The following is a 25,594-nucleotide window of genomic DNA, read 5'->3' on the forward strand; positions in this document are numbered from 1 at the left end:
GACATCACACTAGCAATGAATTTCCGCATACTTAAAGCAATGGTGTTCACAGTAGTAACCTATGGATGAAAGAGCTGGAACATAAGGAAGGCTGAGCAAAGGAAGATACAACACTTTTGAACTGTGGTGTTGGAGGAAAATTCTGAGAGTGCTTTGGATCATGAGAAGAACATCATGAGAAGAACAAACCAATCCATACTCCAGGAAATAATGCCCAGCTGCTCACTGGAGGGAAGGAGATTAGAGGCAAAGGTGAAGTTCTTTGGCCACAAAACGAGAAGACAGGAAAGCTTGGAGAAGATGATGATACTGGGGAAAATGGAAGGAAAAAGGAAGAGGGTCCAACCAAGGGCAAGATGGATGGATGTTATCTGGAAGTGACTGGCTTGACCTTGAAGGAGCTGAGGGTGGCAACGACTGACACGGAGCTCTGGTGTGGGCTGGTCCATGAGGTCACGAAGAGTCAGATCTAATAAACAACAACAAACAATGAAGGTGCTATATTGTTTTAAACTATACCATTTAAAATTATTATTTGAAATTGCTTATTTTAATATGGGTAATAGTTTCCTTCTGTTTTAATTATGATTCTATTTTATAATCATTTTAATTTTGAAGCTCCTAATCTTTGGGAAAAGTGAGAATTTGAATAAAGATAACATGAAAAACTCCAAGATCTGTTTCAAAGGAGGTCTCTGGTACCCTATCAGCACATATGTAAATTTGTATACATTTTGCCCCACTTTATATTTAACACTGCTTCTCATTTTCAACAAGTTGTCATCTAGAGTTCTTTTCCCCAACAAACAAAAACAGCTGGAACAAACATTATTGTCCCAGTAAATTACAGGATTTTTGCCATTGGGGTACTTTTTTTTGGTCCTGGTCAATATAGTGTATTAGGAAGAAAAAAAAGGCCCCATGCTATTTTTAAATTAACCATGAAGCAATAAAAAAGTTTTGCTGTGCTCTGGTTCAGAGTAAATTGGCCTGATTCTAAGAAAACATATATTTTTTTCTATAGAGATGGAGGAGGATAATGGAATTCACTTGGGTGAGGAAATACTCCGCACTACAAGAAGTATGTATTTTGTTTCATTTGATTTTATTTCATTGTATATGATTTTGTTTTACTTTTATTCAGCCTACTGGACCCTGGAGGTCTGAGTGGAACACAAGATTTTTCTGCAATAAACATTTTCTTGGATATAGGAAATTTTAAAGCCTATCCAAAATAGATTGGAATTTTTCCCTAGAGTTGGAAAATCCTCAACAATGGCACTACCTTCCATGGTGTGTATTCTTATGAGGAAGGTGGCTTTAGGAATCTGCAACCACAACTACCAGTGGAAGCTACCACTGAATCAGCTAGAGGGATAGATAGATAGATATGCACACACGCACACACACACCAGGAATAAGAATGAGAGTGAGAAAGAGATATCGTTTTAGTACTACTAGTAATATATTCTTTGAAAATGTTTGTCGAGTCTATCTTGCTACACATATTCTGTGGCTCAGAAAAAAAACAAGATGGCAGGGCAGAGGCATGAGTAATGATGTAATATCATCCCAGCAACCTAACTTCTAGGGAAATACAATGTTCTAAGAGTTATAGGCATGAACTACAACATTTAGATGGTGAACCAAAGTCACTGTCAATGGTACATGAAACAAATCCTCAGTTAACAGTCTTCTCACATTCACAGGGCAGGAGAGAATGACTCCTGGCCAGTGTTGAAACTTGGAATAGCGATATATTCAGGAGTGCTCTGATTCTTATGAGTCTGAGTGACAGGAAGAGACTCAATTTTTCTATGGCACATATCCAAAATGCTCTTCTCAGTAATATCACTTCTTTCTTACTGAGATTCAGCACCAGATGGCTTGGTGTATTAGGCAGAGAGAGGCAAGTGCCTCATGGGGCAAATGGTGGAGGGCATTACTAGTTACATACTAGCTATGCCTCCAGCCTATGGCTCTCTTTTGAAAAGCAGAGCTGCTTGTGTCACAGCTTTAGGCACTTTGGCTTCTTCTGCCTTCCCGCAAATTGCCTTTTGACCTCAGGTGGGGATGAAAATATTATCCAGTGACAGCAAAATCTCTATGTCAGGAGTTCCTTGGCATCTCCTAGTGGGAGATTTCAGGAAATCTTCACTAAACTCTGACAAATTCTACTCATTTTTCCTACGAACTTCGGGTGTACATGTAAACATTGTAATGTTTTTCAAATCACTTAACAAGTTGTTATATCATTTTGAAGATTTAAATAATGAATAATATTGTCTCAATTTCTTTTTTACTATTGATTCCTATACACACACACACCTTATATTTTGACTTTGGACACATTACAAAATGGATGAAAAATGAGCAGTGTGCCCAGGGCCACATCATTATAAACAAGGGATGAAACTAAGGAAGTGACAGAATATGTATATCTTAGACAATAAGTACAGTTGAATAATTTGGCAAAATGGCAAATGGGCAAGAAGATGCAAGGTGGCTTAGATTACTTTTAATTGAAACTGGACAGTGCTAACAGATGATAAGCTGCCAATGAAAGTCAGAGCAGAACTTCAACACTACAGTTTTACTAGCAATATTATATGCATCTAAAACCTGGGCAACAAAAAGTTAGAGGAGGAAAAACTGATGGTGACTCAGAGAGCAATGGAATGAAGGATGTGTGGCATGAAAAGAAAAGATAAAGTTAGCCATAAAGAGCAGCATTAAAAAACTGAGGTATGTGATGTGGTCAATGAAATCTATGAGGCAAAAAGACAACTGATGGACACATTGATTAACAAACTGGATAACAAGAGACCACAAGCGGTCCTTGGGTAGACCTCATACTCAAAGGGACGAACCAATGGTAAGCTGTTCTGCCAGAAATTGAAAACCAATAGTAAGCTATTCAGCCAGAAATTGGGGAAAAAAGCACAGGATCATATGTTTTGGCAAATGATATATTTACATGAAGCCCAAAGGAGTGGATTGACAACAAATTGGATAGGATAGGATATATGCCTTATTATTCGGATATGATATATATCTCATTATTCATACTTCTGTATATGTATTGTGTGAAATATGCCTCATGGAACATAGACAGATAAAACTAAACACTAAACATTTCTTGGAGCTCCACAAGAAACTTGCTTCAAAAAGGGCTCCATGTCTGAAAAAGTTTGCAAACCCTTGCTCTATGCATTTGAGCTCAAAATTTGAAGGATCTGTCCAAGGTGCTAAACAAGGCATGGGCAAGCTTCAGGCCTCCAGGTGTTTTGGACTTCAACTACCACAATTCCTGACAGCAAGTAGGCTGTTAGGAATTGTGGAAGTTGAAGTCCAAAACACTTGGAGGGCCAAAGTTTGCCCAGTCCTGTGCTAAACTGCTAAACCCTGTCCTCAAAATAGATCCAGCATTAGACAATGAAACTGACGAATAAATTTGAGAGCAGAGTCACTATTCCATGGACAAAATGCAACCAGGAAGGGAGTCCAACAAAGCAGGGCTTGAACAAGTGCATGTCATCATGACTCCAAAAAGAGGTTAGCTTCTTTGAAAAGCAGACTAAAAGCCAGATCAGTTGCAACCTCACTGATATGGGACCTGAAATTGACAGCATTCATCCACCTGCATTGAATTAAGAATTCTGGTACAATACATTAGGGTCTAAATACCCTGAAGACACAAGAACATGTCAGATTTTGAAAGCTAAGGGAATACCAGGTGTTATGGGTTATTTTTCAGAGGAACACACTTAAGGATATTGACAAGCAAAAATGTATCCAGAGAAAGGCAACCAAAATGATCAAAGGTTTGGAAAATAAGCCCTATGAGGAGCCGGCTATGTTTGGCTCGGAGAGAGAAAAAGTCTGCAAGGGGACATTATAGCAATGTTTAAATATTTGAAAGGATGTCACATTGAGGAGGTGGCAGGCTTGTTTTCTGCTGCTCTGGAGACTAGGACAGGGAGCGATGGGTTCCAATGGCAGGAAAAAAAGATTCCACCTATCCTGGAAAGAAGTGATGAGTGGAGTGCTGCAGGGTTCCGTTCTTAGCCTGGTTTTGTTCAACATCTTTATTAATGACTTAGATGAAATGTTAGAAGGCATGATCATCAAGTTTGCAGATGACACCAAATTGGGAGGGATAGCCAATACCCTAGAAGACAGGCGCAGAATTCAAAATGATCTTAGCAGATTAGAGAGATGAGCCAAAACTAACAAAATGAAGTTCAGCAGAGACAAATGCAAGATACTCCACTTAGGAAGAAAAACTGAAGTGCAAAGATACAGAATGGGGGATGCATGGCTTGAGAGCAGTACATGTGAAAAAGATCTTAGAATCCTCATGGACAACAGGTTAAACATGAGCCAACAATGTCATGCAGCAGCTAAAAAAGCCAATGGGATTTTGGCCTGCATAAATAGGAATCTAGTGTCTAGATCCAGGGAAGTCATGCTACTCCTCTTTTCTGCCTTGGTCAGACCACACTTGTTCTGGGCACAGCAGTTGAAGGAAGATGTTGAAGAGCTGGAAAGTGTCCAGAGGAGGTGACTAAAATGATCAAGGGTCTGGAGAACAAGCCCTATGAGGAGCAGCTTAAAGAGCTGGGCATGTTTAGCCTTCAGAAGAGAAGGCTGACAGAAGACATGATAGCCATGTATAATATGTGAGGGGAAGTCACGGGGATGAAAGAGTAATCTTGTTTTCTGCTGGCCTGGAGACTAGGACATGGAACAATGGCTACTGGAAAGGAGATTCCACCTGAACATGAGGAAGGACTTCCTAACTGTGAGAGCTGTTCAGCAGTGGAACTCTCTGCTCTGGACTGTGGTGGAGGCCCCTTCTTTTAAATAGAGGCTGGATGGCCATCTGTCGAGGGTGCTTTCAATGCAATTTTCTTGCTTCTTGGCAAGGTGTTGGACTGCATGGTCCATGAGGTCTTTTCCAACTCTTATGATTCTAAACATTAGGAAGATCTGGAGTATCCTGCAATGGAGCATAGTGGAGGTGGAAGCAGAGGCTGGGTGGCCATCTATCAGTGGTGCTTTTGTGTTCCTGCATTATTCTTGTTTTTGTTGTTGTCATTATTATTACTATTATTACTGTTGTTATTATTATTATTATTATTATTAATAATAATAATAATAATAATAATTTTATCCCATTTTTCTCCCATGGGTAAGACTCAAAGCAGCACTGCAAAGCATGATAATGGGTTGGATTGGAATACTCTGCCACTTCAGGTGGCAGAGTATTCCAGAGTGATGGTGCCACTGCTGTAAAGGCTCTGTGTCTGGTTGCTGTTAGGCGCAAGGTCTTGACACTGGAAATTTCCAACAAATCTTGGTCTTCAGAACGAAGGGATCTCTGGGGTTGGTAGGGGGTGAGGCGGTCCCTCAGGTACATCGGCCCCAGACCATACAAGGCCTTAAAGGTGAGTACCATCACTTTGAAAGTTATCCGGTGCTTAATTGGTAACCAGTGCAGCTGCAGTAAGATTGGTGTTATGTGGCATCTCATCGGAATTCCCGCAAGAAGCCGAGCAGCTGCATTTTATACCAACTTGAGCTTCCGGATCACTGAGAGAGGAAAGCCAATGTAGAAGGCAATCTATGGCAGGAATGGTCAGAGGTTGTGAGGTCTGTTGGAAAATAGGCAAGGAAGTTTTATATACTGTATCTGTGGAAAGTTCAGGGTGGGATAAAGAACTCTTGTGTGTTGGAGGTAAGTATGAATGTTGCAGTCAATCACCTTGATTAGTAAGTATCGCAGGAACACCTCAGCAAGTGAGAATCCAAAAGTGGAAGGTTAAAAAAGCTTCCAGGCACAATTCAAAGTGCTGGTCTTAACGTATAAAGCCCTAAACGGTTCTGGCCCAGTTTACCTGTCCAAACGTATCTCCCTCTACAAACCACCAAGGACCTTAAGATCATCCGGTGAGGCTCTGCTCTCGGTCCGAACGCCATTGCAGTCGCGTTTGGTGAGGATGAGAGACAGGGTCTTCTCTGTGGTGGCCCCTCAGCTGTGGATCTCCCTCCCTTATGAGATTAGATCTGCCCCATCCCTCCTGATCTTCTGGAAGAAACTCAAATCCTGGCTGTGGAATCAAGCATTTGCAGAATGGACTGATTTACTGGCGAAGATAAGGTTTTAGTGGACCATAATGGACTAATTTGGATGACTATTTGACCGACAAACTGTTTTAATGTATATTTACAACTGTTTTTAATGTATGCTATATTGTGTCAGCATCGAATAGTTGCCTGTTGGAAGCCATCCTGAGTCCTTCTTTGTTCTAAATAAATAAAATAAACTCAGCACCTTTATTTATTTATTATTTATTTTTATACCGCTTTTCTCAACCCAGTGGGGGACTCAGTGGCTGAGACTGGATAAGAAACTCCCTCCTGGGTTCACTGAAGATTGGGTGACCTGGAAGGCGCTGAACAGGCTGTGCTCTGCCACCACAAGATGCAGAGGTGACCTTAAGAAATGGGGCACAAAGTGGAGTTCATGACATGTGATTGTGGGAAATAATTGTACAGTGGCATACAGGGAGCTTACTACTCTTTTGTTGTGCCAGCTCCACTGGCTGCTAATCAGCTTCTGGGCACAATTCAAAGTGCTGATTTTAACCTTTAAAGCCCTAAATGGTTTTGGCCCGGATTACCTGTCCGAACACATCTCCTGTTACGAACCATCACAAAGCTTAAGATCGTCAGGGGAGGTCCTGCTCTCGATCCCACCACTTTCACAAATGCAGTTGGTGGGAACGAGAGACAGGGCCTTCTCGGCAGTGGCCCCCCATCTGTGGCACCACCTCCCTAAGGACATCAGGTTGGCCACCTCCCTCCTGTCCTTTAGAAGACAACTGAAGACGTGGCTTTGGGACCAGGCGTTCGATTAGTGGACAATGGCTATTGGAACGAAAATTTAGGACACCTGCAACGTTGGATTTACCCGACTTGGTCTTGAGCATGTTTAATTTAACAAACTTGTTTAATGAATTTGTATAATGTGTTTTAATGATTTTTTTACTGTTCTAACTGTAATCCTTGTTTGTTTATATGCTGATAGCATCACATGATGCTTGTATGAGGCTGCCCTGAGTCCCCCTTTGGGGATGAAAAAAAATATTTTTATGGTTGGGGGCAGGCCCGTAGCCAGGATTTTGTTTCCGGGGGGGGGGGGGGGGCTGAGTCTGAGTGAAAGAGGATCTACCTTAGCAAACCTTTTGTATCGTTACCCCAATACCCCCATGCATATGGGATATATTGGTGATCAGATCATGATAGGAATAAACATAACAGTTGAAATAGTGTACTAGTAAGGCCTTCTCGCAGACCACCATCAGAATTTGAGTCCCTGGTGGCGCAGTGGGTTCAACCCCTGTGCCGGCAGGACTGAAGACCGATAGGTCGCAGGTTTGAATCCGGGGAGAGGCGGATGAGCTCCCTCTATCAGCTCCAGCTCTTCATGCGGGGACATGAGAGAAGCCTCCCACAAGGATGATAAAAACATCAAATCATCCAGGCATCCCCCGGCCAACATCCTTGCAGACGGCCAATTCTCACACCAGAAGCGACTTGCTCCTGACAGGACAAAAAAAATATCAGAATTTCGGGGGGGGGGGTGAAGCCCCCTAAGCCCCCCCCCCCCCCGGCTACATGCCTGGTTGGGGGTCACCACAACATGAGGGACTGTCTGAAGGGGTCGCGGCATTAGGAAGGTTGAGAAACATTGCACTAGAGGCACTCCAAAGAACACTTCTGGTCAAAGAAACAAACTTTGTGCTTTTAAAGACATGTTAAGTGTACCGTCAACTCGCTTCGGACACGATGAATGAGAAATGCCTCGATTAGCATTGCTTTGCTTCTCCCTCCCTTCTCGGCAACCCCCAAACCTGCTGACACTCGGGGACCCGCTCTGTATCCCTCACCGGCGCGACAACTCCCTTTCCCGCTCAGGAGCCAGGATGCTTCCTAGAAGTGCCCTCCGTGCAATGTCGCCACGGAGAGGGAGCCCCTCCTCGCCAAAGGTCCGTGCAGGGTCACTCTTGGGGAGCCCCTCCTCCTCGCCAAAGGTCCGCTTTGGCACCTTTGAACGGGTGAGGACACCTCCATATACTCTATATACACGCACACCTTTCCTCGCTGAGAGAACGGAGGAGAGGCGCGAAGACTGAGAGTTTGGAATCTCCCCTCCCGCCCCGCTTTCCCTCCTTATCCACGCGCTGCGAGGTAAGTGAGAGCGCGAGGCAGGTGGAGCGCGAGAGCGAGGGCGCGCGCGGAGCGAGAGGGAGGGGAGGGGGGCACCTCTCCGAACTTTGGGACGAGCGGAGTTCAGCGGCGCCTTTTTCGGGGCAGGGAGGGGAGGGGGGGCGCGTGAGGGAGGGAGAGAAACTGGCTACCTTCACGCGCCTCTCCTTCCTTCTCCAGGTGAGAGGCGTTGGTGGCCCCGCCCATTTCTCTCAGGCCATTCCGGCCGGACAACCCCCCTCCCCCCGCGACCCCTTCTCCGTGCCCCTCTTCCCCCCCCCCCCTTCCTCCTCCTCCTCCTCCAGCAGGGGCGTCGTCCAGTGGTCCAAGCCAGCCGCGCCTCCTCCTCTTCCTCCTCCGCAACTGGGTGGCGCTCTCGCTCCGGCTCGCAGACCTCCTCGCCTCTAGCCTCTCGCCTCTCTCCCCGGGGCTCCGGAGCCTCCCCGGGCGGCGCAAAGCGGGCGGTCCCGGGACAGCAGCGGCAGCAGCAGCGGCAACACCAACAGCAGCAGCGGCATTCACCACCACGGCAACGGCGGCTGCTCCTGCTGCTGCAGCGGGAGGAGCCGGAGCGGCTGGCTCTGCTGCAGCGGGAGCCGCCGCCCCGGCTCGGGAGCTCCTTTCGCTTTTGCCTACCCTGCCCGGCACCTAACGGCAGTCCAGTCGAGGAGGAAGAAAGGAAGAAGGAGGAGGAGGAGGAGGAGGAGGAGGAGAAGAAGGCGCTCGGGCTGCCGCCTCCGCTGCTGCTGCCGCCCGCGCCCGGCATGACTGGCAAGGGCGCCTCGAGCTGGGGGCTTTGGGTGGCCCCTCTGGCGGCGCTGCTCTCTCTCCGAGGTAAGCGGCGCCTTTAAGGGCGGGAGTGGCGCGGGCCGGGGGGGGGGGTCGGGTCTTCGGACAACAACGTCTCCCTCGCAACTTTGGCCCCTGGGCGGTCGGTGGGTCGCGCGCCCTGCACTGGGATGCCCAGCCGGTATCCTCCTTGCAGCAGAGCTCGGCTGTGAAAGAGACCCGAGCAAGTTGATGCAAAGTCCCAGAGTGAGCGGATCTCCTCCCTCTTCCCCCTTCGACGCCTCCTTCACCTCCATCGCTCCACTCCCTTTGCAAAATCACCTTTCCCCTTTCCTTCGGCAGGCACTGAACCAGAAAGATGACATATGTGTACTCTTATGTGTGTGTGTGTTTGGGGAGGAGTGAAAAAAAAAGTCCAGTTTCATGATGTGACCTTCCAAAGTACACCACTTCGACTCGTGATTTACCTACCCTATATTCTAGGGACCTGGGAAAGCTTTGTTTCAGGCATGGGCAAACTTGGGCCCTCCAGATGTTTTGGACTTTGACTCCCACAATTCCTAACAGCCTACCTCACAACGCCTGAGGATGCTTGCCACAGTTGTAGGCGAAACGTCAGGAGAGAATGCTTCAAGAACATGGCCATACAGCCCGAAAAACTTACAACCCAGCTTACCAAGACACCTCACCTCTGAGGATGCTTGCCATAGATGCAGGCGAAACGTCAGGAGAAATGCCTCTAGAACATGGCCATATAGCCCGAAAAAACCCACAAGAACTTACCAAGACAATACTAAAACACACACACACACATATATATCTCGGGGTCTAGCACAGGCATGGGCAAACTTGGGCCCCTCAGTTGTTTTGGACTACAACTCCCACAATTCCTAAAAGCCTACCGCACAACCTCTGAGGATGCTTGCCACAGATGTAGGTGAAACATCAGGAGAGAATGCTTCAAAAGCATGGCCATACAGCCCAAACAACTTACAACAACCCAGCCTACCAGAACAATACTAAAACATTAATAACTTAGGCCCTCCAGATGTTTTGGACTTTGACTCCCACAATTCCTAACAGCCTACCTCACAACCCCTGAGGATGCTTGCCACAGTTGTAGGTGAAACGTCAGGAGAGAATGCTTCAAGAACATGGCCAAAAAGCCTGAAAAACTTACATCAACCCAGCTTACCAAGACAATACTAAAACACACACACACACACATATATCGGGGTCTAGCACAGGCATGGGCAAACTTGGGCCCTCCAGATGTTTTGGACCTTGACTCCCACAATTCCTAAGAGCCTGCCTCACAACCCCTGAGGATGCTTGCCACAGATGCAGGCAAAACGTCAGGAGAGAATGCTTCAAGAACATGGCCATAAAGCCCAAAAAACTTACAACAACCCAGCCTTCCAGGACAATACTAAAACATTAATATATATATGGGGGTCTAGCACAGGCATGGGCAAACTTGGGCCCTCCAGGTGTTTTGGACTTCAACTCCCACAATTCCTAACAGCCTACCTCACAACCCCTGAGGATACTTGCCACAGATGCAGGTGAAATGTCAGGAGAGAATGCTTCAAGAACATGGCCATACAGCCCGAAAAACTTACAACAACCCAGCCTTCCAGGACAATACTAAAACACACACACACATATATATTAAAGGGGGTCTAGCACAGGCATGGGCAAACTTGGGCCCTCCAGGTGTTTTGGACTTCAACTCCCACAATTTCTAACAGCCGGTAGGCTGTTAGGAATTGTGGGAGTTGAAGTCCAAAACACCTGGAGACCCGGAGTTTGCCCATACCTGCTTTCTTTCCTCCTGCAGTCATTTGTCAGACTTGCTGTTTCCAGCAAGTGAGGAAATTGGATGTTTTCCATCTCCTTGCCAAAAACTGTGTAGGTGCAGAAGTGTTACCTGCTTCATAATTACTTTTCCAAAGAGTTTTAAATGTATGGTTTTCCACAGATATATAAACTTTACTTAATAAGTGTTATTAACAATTCCAAGTCTGGGAGAAATCCCCCATCACTTCCGCAGGATACATAGGCAACAAGAGAAATGGAACCAACAAACCTCACAACCTCTGAGGATGCCTTTCATAGATGTGGGTGAAACGTCAGGAGAGAAGGCTTCTGGAACATGGCCATACAGCCTGGAAAACTCATAGCAACCAACTCTTGTCTGTCTGAGGCAAGTGTGAATGTTGAAATTGTCTGCCTTGATTAGTATTGAATGGCCTTGCAGTTCAAAGCCTGGCTGGTTGCTGACTGGAGGGGGAATCCTTTGTTGGGCCATGATTGTTTCAAGTCTGGAATTTCATCCAGTCCCACAGGGGCCTCCTCCACACTGACCATATAATGCAGTTCTGAGCTTGATTCAAACTGCAGCAGCCAGATAACAATCTCAACCATCAGAGCCTCAAATTTGTTCCAGGATATCCTATGTAACTCTCTGCACAGTGAAACTGCTTTCTTCAATACTTGTGTTGTTGAAGGCTTTCGTGGCTGGAATCACTGGGTTGGTGTGAGTTTTCTGGGCTATATGGCCATGTTCCAGAAGCATCCTCTCCTGACATTTCACCCACATCTAGGGCAGGCATCCTCAGAGGTTGTGAGGTCTGTTGGTTCAGTTTCTCTTGTAGCCCATATATCCTGCGGAAGTGACGGGGAATTTCTCCCAGTGACTTGGAAGTGTTAATTACACTCTTCCATGTGTAATGCTGGCTTCTGATAGTTAACTTTCACTGTGGCGGTTTGATGCGGTGAATTTCCTTTACTTAACAAAAGGTGTTAGCTTTCATATTGCTTCCTTGAAAGAGTGTGGAAAAGTATCATTGAAAGCTTTCATGGCCAGAATCACTGGGTTGTTGTGAGTTTTTTGGGCTTTACGGCCATGTTCCAGAAGCATTCTCTCCTAATATTTCACCTGCATCTAGAGGTTGTGAGGTCTCTTGGAAACTAGGAACATGGAACATATTTGTGGAAAAATTTGATTTTTAAAAACTATATTTGTTAGGATTGGAGCACTTCAATGGATCAAGTTAAAACTTGGTCTAGTACAGGCATGGGCCAACTTGGGCCCTCCAGGTGTTTTGGACTTCGACTCCCACCATTCCTAACAGCTTCAGCTGCTTTGGTCCAAGTTTGCCCATGCCTGGTCTAGTAGGACAGTTATATTCATGTTGCAGAATCACTTCCCTTCTGAGTTCACAGAGGGTTATCAAATAAGATTGCGTTCTATAATATTTAAAATCAAAGCCAGGTTTGATCAGTTGTTTTACTTTAGGTTTTTGTCCTGCTCTTATGCTAATTGTTTCCTCTTCATTATGGGAAAATGTTCTTTGGCACGCAAATTCAGAAAGGTTTTCATGCAGCAGAGTAACTATTTCGACCTAATCCTTGTTAAATCCCAAATAATCTCAGGTTCCAATGTTAGCATGTTTTTGTTTTGTTTTTTTGTTTTTGGAATTAAGTTGCGGACCTTTTGCTGCGGGAAGCAATTCCTATGGCTCTGATGAGATAAAGTCTTTAATCTTTTATTGAACAAGAGAAATCCATTTGAAGACATAATACGCAGCAAATACACACATGCACATACATCAGTGTTGCATTGAGAAGTGATAACAGATTTGCTGCGTAATGCATTAGGATTTTTAACATTTGCAGAGGATGTACAGATTTGTTACACTTTCAATAAGAATTATGGTTTCTGGGTTGCTGTGAGTTTTTCAGGCTGTATGGCCATGTTCCAGAAGCATTCTCTTCTGACATTTTGCCCACATCTATGGCAGGCAACCTTAGAGATTGTGAGGTCTGTTGTAACCAGGCAAGTGAGGATTATATATCTGTGGAATGTCAGGGGTGGGAGAAAGAACTCTTGTCTGCTTGAGGCAAGTGTGAATGTCGCAATTGGCCACCTTGATTAGCATTGAATAGCCTTGCAGCTTCAAAGTCTGGCTGGTTGCTGCCTGGGGGATCCTTTGTTGGGAGGTGTTAGCTGGCCCTTGGTCTGGAATTCCCTTGTTTTTGAGTGTTGTTCTTTATTTACTCTCCTGATTTTAGAGTTTTTTAAAAAAAATACTGGTAGCCAGATTTTGTTCATTTTCTTGGCTTCCTTCTTTCTGTTGAAATTGTCCAAATGCTTGTGGATTTCATTGGCTTCTTTGTGTTGTTGGACATTCTGGTTGTTAGAGTGGTCCATCATTTCTGTGTTCTCAAATAATATGCTGTGTCCAGGTTGGTTTATCAAGGGCTCTGCTATGACTGACTACTGTGATTGAATTATTTTGCAGTGCCTTTCGTGTTTCTTGATTTGTGTTTGGGCAATGCTGCGTTTGGTGGTCCCAATGTAGACTTGTCCACAGCTGCATGGTATACAGCTGCAGCGGTGGAGAGGTGAGAGGATCCTTCTTGTCCTTTGCTGAACGTAGCATTTGTTGGATTTTCTTAGTAGGTCTGTAGATAGTTTGTCGGTTGTTTTTCTTCATCAGCTTCTCTATGCAGTCAGTGGTTCCCTTGATGTGTGGGAAGAACACTTTTCCTCTGAGTGGTTCTTTGTCTTTACCCTCGTTGCTTTTTTTTAGTCTTGCAGCTCTTCTGACGTCTGTGGTGGAGTAGACATCAGAAGAGCTGTAAGACTAGGTGGTTCAATTATGGTTTCAATGTACAATACGACATCCCTTTATCCATGGACTTTGTATGGACTTTGTATGGATACATGAACTCCATTGAAATGAAGGACTTTTGATCCAAAAATGCCATTGAGTCACACTGTAAGACCTAGAAAATGCCTAGAGAGGACATATGTTGTTTTTATGTGGATAAATGGAACCATGAACACTGATCTTGCGAAATTGGGGGTTGTACTCTTGTGAATGTATCCATAGCAAAGATCTCAACTCCAAGCATACTTACTTGAAAGTAACTAATTGAAATCAGTGAAGCCTAATTGTAGATTAGGTAGTTTCAAAACCAAATTGGGAAACATCTGGAGGCATATAGTTATCTTTGTAAAATTAATACTGTTGACTGAGGGAAATAAAATGTGCCTTTTATATTTTATTTACAAATGAAGGGCATCAGATTTGCTGTTGTCTGGTTTGACTGCATGCAGATATTAAGCAGTTGTGAACAAGGTGGTGTACAGTGATCAGTGGAGTATCATTCTTGGACTGCTACATCTTGATAACTTTTAAAAGTCACATTGTTTTAGTGGAAGCTGGTTTTTTTTTTAAACTCTCCTCTTTTTCCTCTGATGATGCCAGCATGTGGTGTATTGGTATGGGATGATTGGGGCCATGAAGCTTGTAAGTTGAGGACTGAAGTTCCTGTTGCCAAGATCCAGATGCAGAACTGCCTTATAGTTTGTTTTATATCTTTGTAAATGCACCTTAATTTAGTTCTGTAGCACTCTCTGAGCCTCTGCCCCCAGTTTGGGGAATTTCTTTCCAAGCAGTCTATAGTTTTACTATTTTAGTTGCAAACTGCACCTGTTGCCGATCCTCTGTTCTATTTTCCTAGTCTTTCTCTGCAACACATATATTTCTTTTCATCCCTCTTCACTTCATCCCATCCCAGAGCACCACTATGCCCCTAAAGTGTTTGCAGGATTCCTTTGTCACATCTTGTTGAATGGTTGAGAATGATAACTCAAGTGAATTTATATATGACCTTGGAACAACAGTTCAGTAGGTCATAAAGTGGCTTGACTTGGACAGTAATTCCATGCTTCATAAACCATTGAACCTGAGGTGAGCACGGAGATTGTGTATTCTGCTCTTCTGCCAGCTTTATTGCAAAGATCCTGGTTCACATCCCAACTCAGCCATGAAAATCCAGTGGGTGACTTTATGTAAGTCACACACTCTTAAATCCGGCTATAGGGTTATATTATGGTGTAGTTTCTGTGGGTGTGTGCTTGAATATGTCTGTTTGTTATGAGTATGCCCAACTGTCAATGGATGGATAAGATTGCTATGATTCTGGTAAGTGGTGATGATAGAGAAAGCTTATCTGTTGTGTGTGTATTTAAATTAGTGTGTGTGTAAATGAACTGGATGATTTCTAGCTTATGGTGAAAAGGGTGGAATTTGTTTGAAAAGATCCTGATATTATGATGATGGAATAAGGGCAATATAAAGTGTGTGGAAGTGTACATATTTTTGTATTTTTCATTTTCAAAATTAGTCCTAGATTTTAAAAATTAGCCTTAAAATCATTACCCAGAGTTTGCACAACAAGTGAATATAGAGCCACTTCAGCTATTAAACCAAACTAGGAATGGAAGTTGTGAAAAGGAGGCTGATATGTCACTCAGTAAAGAAGACTGTTACCTTGGGTCCTGGTCTATGACAGATTAGCACAATAATAGTAATAATAATAATAATAATAATAATAATAATAATAATAATAATGCTTTATTTGTAGCTTGCCATATCTCCCTAGAGGGATTAAAATCTATTAAAGTAAGAGGTTGTCATCTTTTCTTAGGTGCAAAACATGGTTATAAGTTCAAATGGCTGAGAACAGAAGGGCCCTTTCTAGAGAAGATTGCTGGATCTTGCACAGCAAATAGGTAGCTATGCATTTATTGGAACAGGATAAAGTGCATGCAGAAAGGACATGAGTAGTGTTTCTTCAGTATACAGTAGATTAGAGCTTTCTTCTTTCTTGTATCAGAGCTTTCTACCAACCGACTGTTCTAGATCTATGTATTATCAAAGGCTTTCATGGCCGGAATCACTGGATTGTTGTAGGTGTTTTCGGGCTATATGGCCATGTTCTAGAGGCATTCTCTCCTGACATTTTGCCTGCATCCTCAGAGGTAGTGAGGTCTTTTGGAACTAGGAAAATTGGGTTTATATATCTGTGGAATGACTAGGGCGGGACAAAGAACTCTTGTCTGCTGGAGCTAATTGTGAATGTTTCAACTGACCACATTGATTAGTTCTTTGTCTCACCCTAGCCATTCCACAGATATATAAACCCAATTTTCCTAGTTCCAACAGACCTCACCACCTCTGAGGATGCTAGCCATGATTCAGGCAAAACTTCAGGAGAGAATGTCTCTAGAACATGGCCATATAGCCCGAAAAACCTACAACAACCCACTGTTTTGGATCTTCTTCTGAGCTAGAGAGCAACAGCTTGAATGGCAAAAATAAAACATTATATATATTGAACACAAAAACAATTTTTGCCTTGGTGTTGAAAGGTTCATTTAGATGAGCAGAGATTAGAAGTGTTTCAGGTCCTACCCCAACGTAGTAATTCTTTGAGAACTGTCCATTGCTGGGCATTTGTACCATGCAATCCAAAAGGAAACAGTGCTTTCTTTTCAACTGTACCAAAGCCTCAACAGTAATTCACTGCAACAGTGCAGTACAACACACTTATACTTCTTTTTGTCTATGTAAGCCACTCAAAGTCTATATCAGTGACAAAAATAATTACATGTTCTCAGGGTTTTTTTGGGTCTAAGATTTTCTAATTTTAAACCATTACATTCAGAATGGCAGCAGGATCTGTGTGCCAGATCCAGACTTCTGATGTATCTGTAGTGCTTAGAATTGCTCTCAATTTCAGCTGTGACAATTTGGACAAATGTACTCAATTCCAGAACAGGACCCCAGCCAACTTTTAACAAATATGCTGAATGACTTTATGTGTGGCATTGTTCTTCTTGTGTCTTACTGGATCCAGATGTGTGTGTGTGTTTGTGTATTTATTGATCTCTTCCTCTGCCTCTGTATTTTGGGGGTAACAGACATAAGCAAGCAACTGTTAATTCAGATCCATGCTCTGAGACGCAATTCAGTGTTTGCTTCTCATAGACTTAGCATGATGATTTGGTTAAACAGTTAAAATTCATGAGTAAACCAGGATTTTTTTAACCTGAAAATTTTTAAGGAGTGGGGGGAGGGCTTACAAAAACACAACAACAACAACAACAAAACCAAAAGCACACCTTGATGGTAACTTTTTATTTAAGAGATGGCATTTTATTATCCCATTGTATATAATAAAACTTGATTTCAGTATCCATGGGAGCATTTGGAACCAAACCCTAGTAGAAAGCAAAGGTCAATTGTATCTTTTTTTGGAATTAATAGAGGGAAGTAAAATTTCAAAGGAAAAATAATAGCTATTTGTAGCACAGGTATTGCTTGCACATGAAATGGTGACACCATATGCAAGATATTGAGATTCATAGCATCATAGAATCTTATAGCTGGAAGACAACACAGAGGCTATTAGTCTAACCCCATGCCAAACAGAAATAGGCAATCAGAGCAGTCCAGGCAGATAGCTATCCAGACTCTGTTCAAAAATCGTCAGAGAAGGAGATCCCATTATACGCTGAGGCAGTGTATTCCATTATCAAGCAGCTCGTATCGTTGTGAGGTTTTTCCTAATGTTTAGGTGAAATCTTATTTCTTGTAGTTTCAATCAATTTCTCTGTTTTTTAGTCTCTGGGGCAGCAGAAAACAAGCTTTCTATATCTTCAATATGAAATCCTTAAAAATATTTGAACATGGCTAACATGTGACTTCTTAATCATCTCTTCTTCTCGCTAAATATCCCCAACTTCTTAAGCTGCTTTTTTTTTTATCAAAGTGAGGTGTGTTTATTGGAAATATCAATCCAATACATTGCAATCTTTGTAGGATCAATTATAGTTATCAATTACAGGTTTCTCCCACCTTTGGATGTCTCCGTTTCTGACATCTCTTTCAATGCTTGAGAATTATAGACAAGTTGCACTAATTTGATGAGGGAGCTGCTTTTTTATTATTTCTTCTTGCTGCTTGGAACCACTTGCGCCTATGCTAAGGTATACTGTAGTATATCATTTACATTTTGGGCAGCCAAAATACATTTCAAGCTAAAAAACTCTGGATTCCATAATTCAACCTATTCCACTTTTGGACAGTTCTACAGTTCCTAACCTGTCTGATAAGTGAGAACTTTCTGTAATTTAAATGTTTACACTGTATCTGGAGATCTCGTAGCATGGTAAAACTCAAACAATTTCCAGCAAGTTGGCATATTTAAGCAGAATAGACTAAAACAAAAGCAAAACTGGCAGTCTAATAAGACAAAACCTAGTCGTTTTCACTTAGTTTTAAAAGTTTGTGTGAAGAACAAAGTTCAAATTAATACTGAATTGATAGAAATATCTCTGCCATTTTCTAAAGGAAGGGCATTACACAAGTGGGATGCCACATATGAGAAAGCCTTCTCCTGTGTCACCACATAGTGTACTGCTTCCAGTGATGGAAGTACTCTGAAGGCCATCCTTCAGAGTACTTTCACCACTGGGGACAGTACACTATGTGGTGAAGCAGGAGACAGCCTCCCCGTCTGTGGTGGCCTTCAGCATAGATCTGAATGCTTGAACAGGTGTATACAAAGAGGGGCATTCCCCCAAGTACTGAAAATTCATTTATGACTTGAGTATCATTTCTTAAGTAACAAGTAGTGCAAGGATCAGGGCAGCAGGCAGTGGGAGTCGGGCCACCTGGCAACCATTGAGTCGTTACAGCCAGAGTGGGGTAACTGCTGGGATAATAAAGGAGTAAGAAAGAGTTACTCTTTGTGGTGAGTTTGGTGTTGGAAGGTTGAAGGTTTTTGCAAAGGTATTGGAGTTCTGAGAGACTTGTGGTTTAAAGAGAAGATATATACATACTCTTTATGTATATATGTTTTTGTATAAAATCTGCTACAAGTCGAACAAATTAATTTGCTCCTTGGTCGAAAGGAGAAAACGTCCACATCTCTGTGTGTCTACACATTAGTCTTCATCACAACATGGTTTGTCTACACTGTGAGTTTAATCTGAAATAGTGAATTGAATTTATTTTGATTGTCAGTTAATTAGTAACATCCATCCTGAAAACATTTCAATCCCAATCTAGCCAGGTGTAAGATGCTTTATGGTTGGATAGTTATTCCTGCATTACTTTGATGTAGCAAGAGAAATATTCTCTTATGTTAATTACCCACAAAATGCAGGAATTGAAACTCTTAGCAAATTTTATCGTCTGACTGTAATTGAAAATGTAGTTCTTTGCAAATGTATTTCTCAAAAGAAGCAATGAGTGATTTTAGCAATTTTCTTCTCACTGCAAGAAAGTCTTTGAAAAGTTCAGATTTAGAAGACTACAGTTTGGAACTTCCACTGTACAAATTTTACATATGGTTTTTTTTTACAGAAAACACAATTTTCACTGGGGAGTTGCGTGGTTGCCGGGCTGTATGGCTGTGTTCTGACAGCATTTTCTCCGGACGTTTCACCTGCATCTGTGGCTGGTATCTTCAGAAAATCTGATGGTAACAAAGCAAGTGGAGTATAAATACCTATGAAATGTCCAGGATGGCTGGGAAGAACCATTGTCTGTTAGATACAGGAAGTGTTTAACAGTGTATGGAAATAGTCTGGTCTTTGTTCCCTTTGAATTGTTTGCCACTTAGATACATCCTATTCCTTTATTTATTCCATGCAGATGCCCTACACACATGCTAATGAGTGGACCCCACTCAATATATACAAAACCTAGTTTTTGAATTGCACCCCTTTATATGTGTGTTAACAGACAGTAGTTCTTTCATGCCATCCTGGACATTTCACAGGTTTATACTCCACTTGCTTTACTACCTTCAGATTCTCTGAAGATGCCAGCCATAGTTGCAGGTGAAACATCAGGAGAAAATGCTGCTAGAACATAGCCATACAGCTCGGAAACCACACAACACCCCAGTGATTCCAGGCGCGAAAGCCTTCGACAATGTATCGAACACCATTCTCTGTATAAGTAACATATTAGTGTATTCATCTGCAAAGAAAATAGTATTTATGCACAAAAAATATTTTCATGTTCAGAAAATACTATTTTATGTGAAGAACATCTGTACTTGGGGACTTGTTCTGTGTAAAATTCACAATTGCATTTTCTGGTGCAGAAACCAACATTTTCTTCTGAAAAAATGGCATTTCTGTACAGAAAATGCAGTTGATTCAGCAGAAAGTGATGTTTTCTACACAAAAACACATGTGGAAATTTTATGCAGAATAAGTCCCAAATTGCAGTAATTCTCATTAGTAAAAGACTCCAATCAATCCAGGATTCTCCAGTCAATTTATTTATTATTTATTCCATACACTTATACCCTGCCCTTCTCACCCCCGAGGGAGGACTCAGGGTGGCCTCACAGCAAGCACCATTCGGTGCCATCACAATGATAAAAACAATGAACAAATTCATTAAAACAAAACATTAAATAAACAGTTGTTAAAAACACACCAATTAAAATCAAAGTCTGGGTCAGTTCATTGTCACTTTGAATTGCTTATGTCTTCTCACATGCCGCTATTCATTGATCAAACGCTAGGTCCCACAACCAAGTCTTGAGTTTCCTTCTAAAGGATAGGAGGGAGGTGGCCAATCTGATGTCCCTGGGGAGGGAATTCCACAGGTGGGGGGCCACTGCTGAGAAGTCCCTGTCCCTTGTCCCTACCAATTGTGTTTGTGACGGCGGTGGAATCGGGATTTTCCGACACACACACAACATGTTCTTTTTTATCCTCCCCCATTTTGCCAAATATTATTTGCATCATAATTATAACTTGTTGGTTGTATTCATCTGTTGTGTGCACGAGTCCTGCATAATACAAAGTGTTATTAAGGAGTTATTAAAAATATCCCAAATTAGAATGATTTATGTGCAACATTTCTTTGAAGATAGCTAAAATAGTTTATATCTGTATTATAATACAAAGTAGAGATACTTGGAATAAATAGATGGCACATTCTTGACTCCTTGGTCCAAATCTTAACCACTAGAGAACATTTTATATCTTATGGCAAATAAGCAGTATTCCCCATTACACCCTTAGGGAATATTTAGCCGATCTTTTCTGGTGACTCATCTATTTGGCATGATGCTACTATTATATTTTTTAAATACAGTATGCAAGAGTGCTTGTAAACAGCTTCCTTCAAGGAGAACTGCACACACAACATATTTGGAGTTCTTTAGAGCAATAAACTAGATTTCCCTGTTTTTATAGGCATATTCAAGATCCTGAAAAGCAGTAAGTTGCAGTGTTTACACCTTCTGTTGGCATTATTGCTCCAGAGTATTTGCATGACCATTCATTTTTGTGAGCTGAAAAGCTGAAAAGTTCTTAAAACATTTGCATAAAAGTAAATGTGTTTGTTGGAACTGTGTCTCAGGGAATGAATATAGTTTGGCATGGGTTAGAAATCCCTGGAAATGGTTGACACTTTCACACTGCTGCCACACTGAACCAGGAGCTTCATGTTTTTTCCTGTCGATGAAAGGAGTATCTCACTGGTTTTGTAGTAAAGCTACTGTTTTCCTATGATACACAAGTCAAGCATCCTTTATCTAGAATACCAAAAATGGAAATTGTCCACAGGAATGGTTAAGATAGTGACAGCATTGCTTTCTGATGCTTCGTTATATTCAAACATGGTTTCATACACAATTTTCTTTAAAATATTGTGTATATTGTGTATAAAAATATCTTCATGCTATGTATATAGGTGTTTGAGGAAGCATACATTCTTTTTGTTTAGACTTAGGTCCCATCTCATAGATATGTCAAAAATCTCATAGATATCTCAAAAATATATACAAAAATATTCTACAATAACAATTTAAAAGATCCAAAACACTTCTAGTTACAAGTATTTTGGGTGAGGGATAGTCAATCTGTATTCTCCTTTCAGTGTACAAGAAACTGTTGTTATATTCATCTCTGGGTAGACTTTGTTGTTATTACAAGCCTTCAAGTTAACTTTAAGTTATGGTGATCCTTACCCCATCTATACTAACCATTGAATTCAGTTCAAAGCTAGCTTCAAACTGTGGTGACCAGACAACAAGCTCTCAGAAAAGTGTCCAAAATATAGCCCTTACTATGCACCTGTGCTCTGTGGTTTGTGTAATCACTAGGATTTCCTATGTCCCGTAATCATCTGCACAGTGAAACCACTTCCTTCAATATTGGTTTGAAATTGCATTAAATGATCAATGTAGTTAGAGCCCCATTGTGTGATTTTCTTGGGCCTTCATAGGATGTTTGCCACAGCCTTCTTATGAGGCTGAGAGAGTATGATTTCATCATGGAAATTCAGCCGAGTCCCATGGCCAAGGAGAAGTTTGAACCTTGGTGTCCTTGAGTCCTACATTAACACTGAAACCACTATGTGATGCTAACTGTATACTGTCTCATCAGTTTTGTTTTGGGTGATCAATTATGTACATTTTAGCTTCACGTTTAAACTCTCATTATAAACATTTGGAATTCTAAAATCACAAGCAACTTCTAGCCCCAATTATGTTCCCCTTTAAAGGATTTAATCCTCATTCTCTGACTCTCATTTATATAAATACTGTCTGCAGGCACATAACAAGGAAAAAATGGGGGGCGGGGTTGAAACTATTTTAGTGAAGAGTAGGTACATATCACAAAATAATTTAAATTCTGTGGCTCATTCTATATTTTACATAAATTTAATTAAATCAAATGTATGTTTTAGCTACAAAGTTTCAAGTGACAAAAAACCCAACAACGGCTCTTAATTGGTTATTTAGTGGTTACGAAAGAATACCATAATGCCTGTTGGAAACACTTGAAAACTGTGCCAATACATTTTGACAGAAATCAAGCTCAATCAGTAAACTTTGTTGGACACTCAAGAGCCCAAGTCCAGTCAGTCTTTCTTGCTCCATTGTGCTTCCTATGTATGTTTCAAACATTTAAGAGTTGAAAACAACCTTTCATTTGTAGCTGTTGACACTGGCAGTGTTAGTGAAATCTGAAGTTTCTTCACATTTGAAAACAAAACTGTCAGTCACAAACAAGATATGCTTCCAGTGCATTTGATAATTTTTCTGCAGGTGTAATCTTCTTCCATTTTCTACACCATAGGTATAACTCTTCCATCAGTATGTCAGTATCTTGAAGGAATTCATTGTAAAGTACTATTAATGACATGGTTTCTTGTCTTTGCTCCTGTTCCATGTTTTTTTTTTTGGGGGGGGGGGAGGGCTTGGATTATGAACCAGTGATAGGCACTGCAGTTTCCTTAATTAATTCAGTTTTCATCTGCAATCCAGGTGTGCATGTTCTGGGGTCTTCATCAGTAACTGCTGTTGCAGTGGTGCTCATCCTCCTGCCTTATTGGTCTTCAATATTTGGCTTTTTCTTTTTTGCCATGAACTCAAAAACACTCAGTTGCTTTGATCAATGTTTAGTCATCTTCTGGAGTCAGGTGGCTGAAAGGACACACAAACAGCAACTAACAGGACTTTAAGTCTCAAAACAGCAACTCAAGCTAGCAGACAGTTGCGCAGTAAGACAGCTGTGTTTGGAATGAGCCACAACTGCTTTCATGCTTTCCTTTTATATGCCAGTGGGAGGAGCAAGAAGGCAGATGTAAGAGAGAACTCTGAAAGGGGGAAGAGCAAGGGAGCAGTGACAAGACTACTTTCAGTTTTTAAAAAAATATATTAAAAAAACAAACAGTACAAGAAACTTACATAGTCTTTGTAAGTAACACAAAATAAGGCATCTTCATCTTAAGTCAAATGAGAGAGCAAAACATAAACCTTGAGTAAACAGCTATTCCACCGTAGCCTCCTTTAGAGCAACATTACAGCTTCTCTCCAACCTGCTCCCCAGAGCAGAACCTTTTAGCTCTAAAACTCCTCAGAGAAAAAGCTCTCCAGAACTGTATTCTAAAAACTCATACAGTTATACCCTATCGCAGTGGTTCTCAACCTGGGGTCCCCAGATATTTTTTGCCTACAACTCCCAAAAATCCCAGCCGGTTTACCAGCTGTTAGGATTTCTGGGAGTTGAAGGCCAAAAACATCTGTGGACCCCAGGTTGAGAACCACTGCCCTATCGGGTGTGGCCCAAGCTGCTGGTTGACCTACATTACCAGCTGCACATAATAATTACCATCATAAGGTTTTTCTTCAACACACACACACGGTCCTGCTACAACTTACTGTAACAAAAATCATGTGTATGGTCCACACATATTATTCCATGTTCAAAAACTACATAAAATACCTTTAACCTGGTACCTGGTTATTAAAAAAATCTTAATAGTTTAGGAGAAAGTAAAGTATACACTTTAAAGCAAGCACAAATTATCATAGTTGTTATATACCTGGAAACATCATAAATTGTATTTAAACTTAATTTTTTTTCTTATGAAGTTTAACCTGTGGAGTTTGAATCTGATGTCAAGTTTTGGTGGATTACGTCATCTTCACATTGAAAATGTTTATTAAGCATCCACAATGTCAAATCTTTGTTGCTTCCACCACAATGGCTATTGCAATTGTAAATTGGTGGAAAAGTAGGTAATGACAGTATAAATAAATTATGAAAATTTGGTTGAGATAGTGCTTGTAGTTCTGGAGGAACTCTAATTTTTTATTTCTCATAGACTTTGCATAGGGATTTGGTAACCAGTTAAAATTAATGAGTAAGCCAGTTTTTTTAATCTGAATTTTTTTTGGGGGGGGGGGGGGTTAAAACTGTAACCTTAGACCTGACTATAGGCTTGACTGGTCTATGGAGGTTGAGGATTTAAAATACAAAAAAGCTCCAAAATTCAAAAATTGGATGAAAAATAAAACGTTTGCTTTTTGATAGTTCAGTGTGTGCAAACTTTGTTTCATGCACAGAATTATTAAAAATATATTATATAAAATTATTTTTCAGGTTATGGAAATAAGGGATATATGAAACATAAATGAATTTTGTTTGGACATGACTCCCATCTCCAAGATATCTCTCTCTCTCTCTCTCTCTCTCTTTCTTTCTCTCTCTTTCTCTTTCTTTATGCAAATATCTTAAAATCTGAAAAAAATCTGAAACATTTTTTGTCCCAGGACTTCAGGGAAGGGATGCTCAACCTGAATTTTATTCTCATTAAGGATTATTGTCTTGACCATTATGATAATTAATCTGGTATCAATAGAACTGATTAGCAATTGAATGTGCCTGTTTTTTTTTTTTTGGATCCAACCATCTTTGCGTTTAAGTTCAATGGGATTTAAGATATATCTGTATAAAAGTTGGATATCAACTATGTCTAGGCATAGACCTTGTAACACACATGTTTGGTCGAGGATTATCAAATGTATGTGTCCCACTGTGTGCGATAAAACTTATTTAACACATTTTTATATTAGCCAATATGTAGAATTGTCATTATGTTCATTTTCCTTTTTATTATTTAAAATTCTAGTCTACACAGTCATGCAGATTAGAGGAAAAGGAGTTCACAATTCAAAGGAAGGATTTTTAATTTGTTGTTTTTTTTTACTTGTAACTCAGACTGAACTGATTTAATCAAAATGAGTTTATTTGCTGATTTCTTATTCATACACATGCATAGTCACACTTCTTTGTAAATACATGTGTGCATATCTTTGTCCAATTTATAACAGAAGATGGAGGGGATTA

General features: G+C 41.4%; 1 protein-coding gene across 1 annotated transcript in view; it reads left to right on the forward strand.

The window, feature by feature from the left end:
* The first annotated feature begins 8,607 nt into the window (after positions 1 to 8,607).
* The window catches only part of IGSF11 (immunoglobulin superfamily member 11), a 254,314-nt gene continuing 237,327 nt past the window's right edge, over positions 8,608 to 25,594 (forward strand). Inside the window, exon 1 of the mRNA XM_060770792.2 lies at positions 8,608 to 9,108. Within this exon, the coding sequence (XP_060626775.2) occupies positions 9,039 to 9,108 (70 nt within the window). The 5' untranslated portion in view covers positions 8,608 to 9,038. The remainder of the gene's footprint in view (positions 9,109 to 25,594) is intronic.

This window comes from Anolis sagrei, chromosome 3, assembly GCF_037176765.1.
Source record: "Anolis sagrei isolate rAnoSag1 chromosome 3, rAnoSag1.mat, whole genome shotgun sequence".
NCBI classification, from domain to species: Eukaryota; Metazoa; Chordata; class Lepidosauria; order Squamata; family Dactyloidae; genus Anolis; species Anolis sagrei.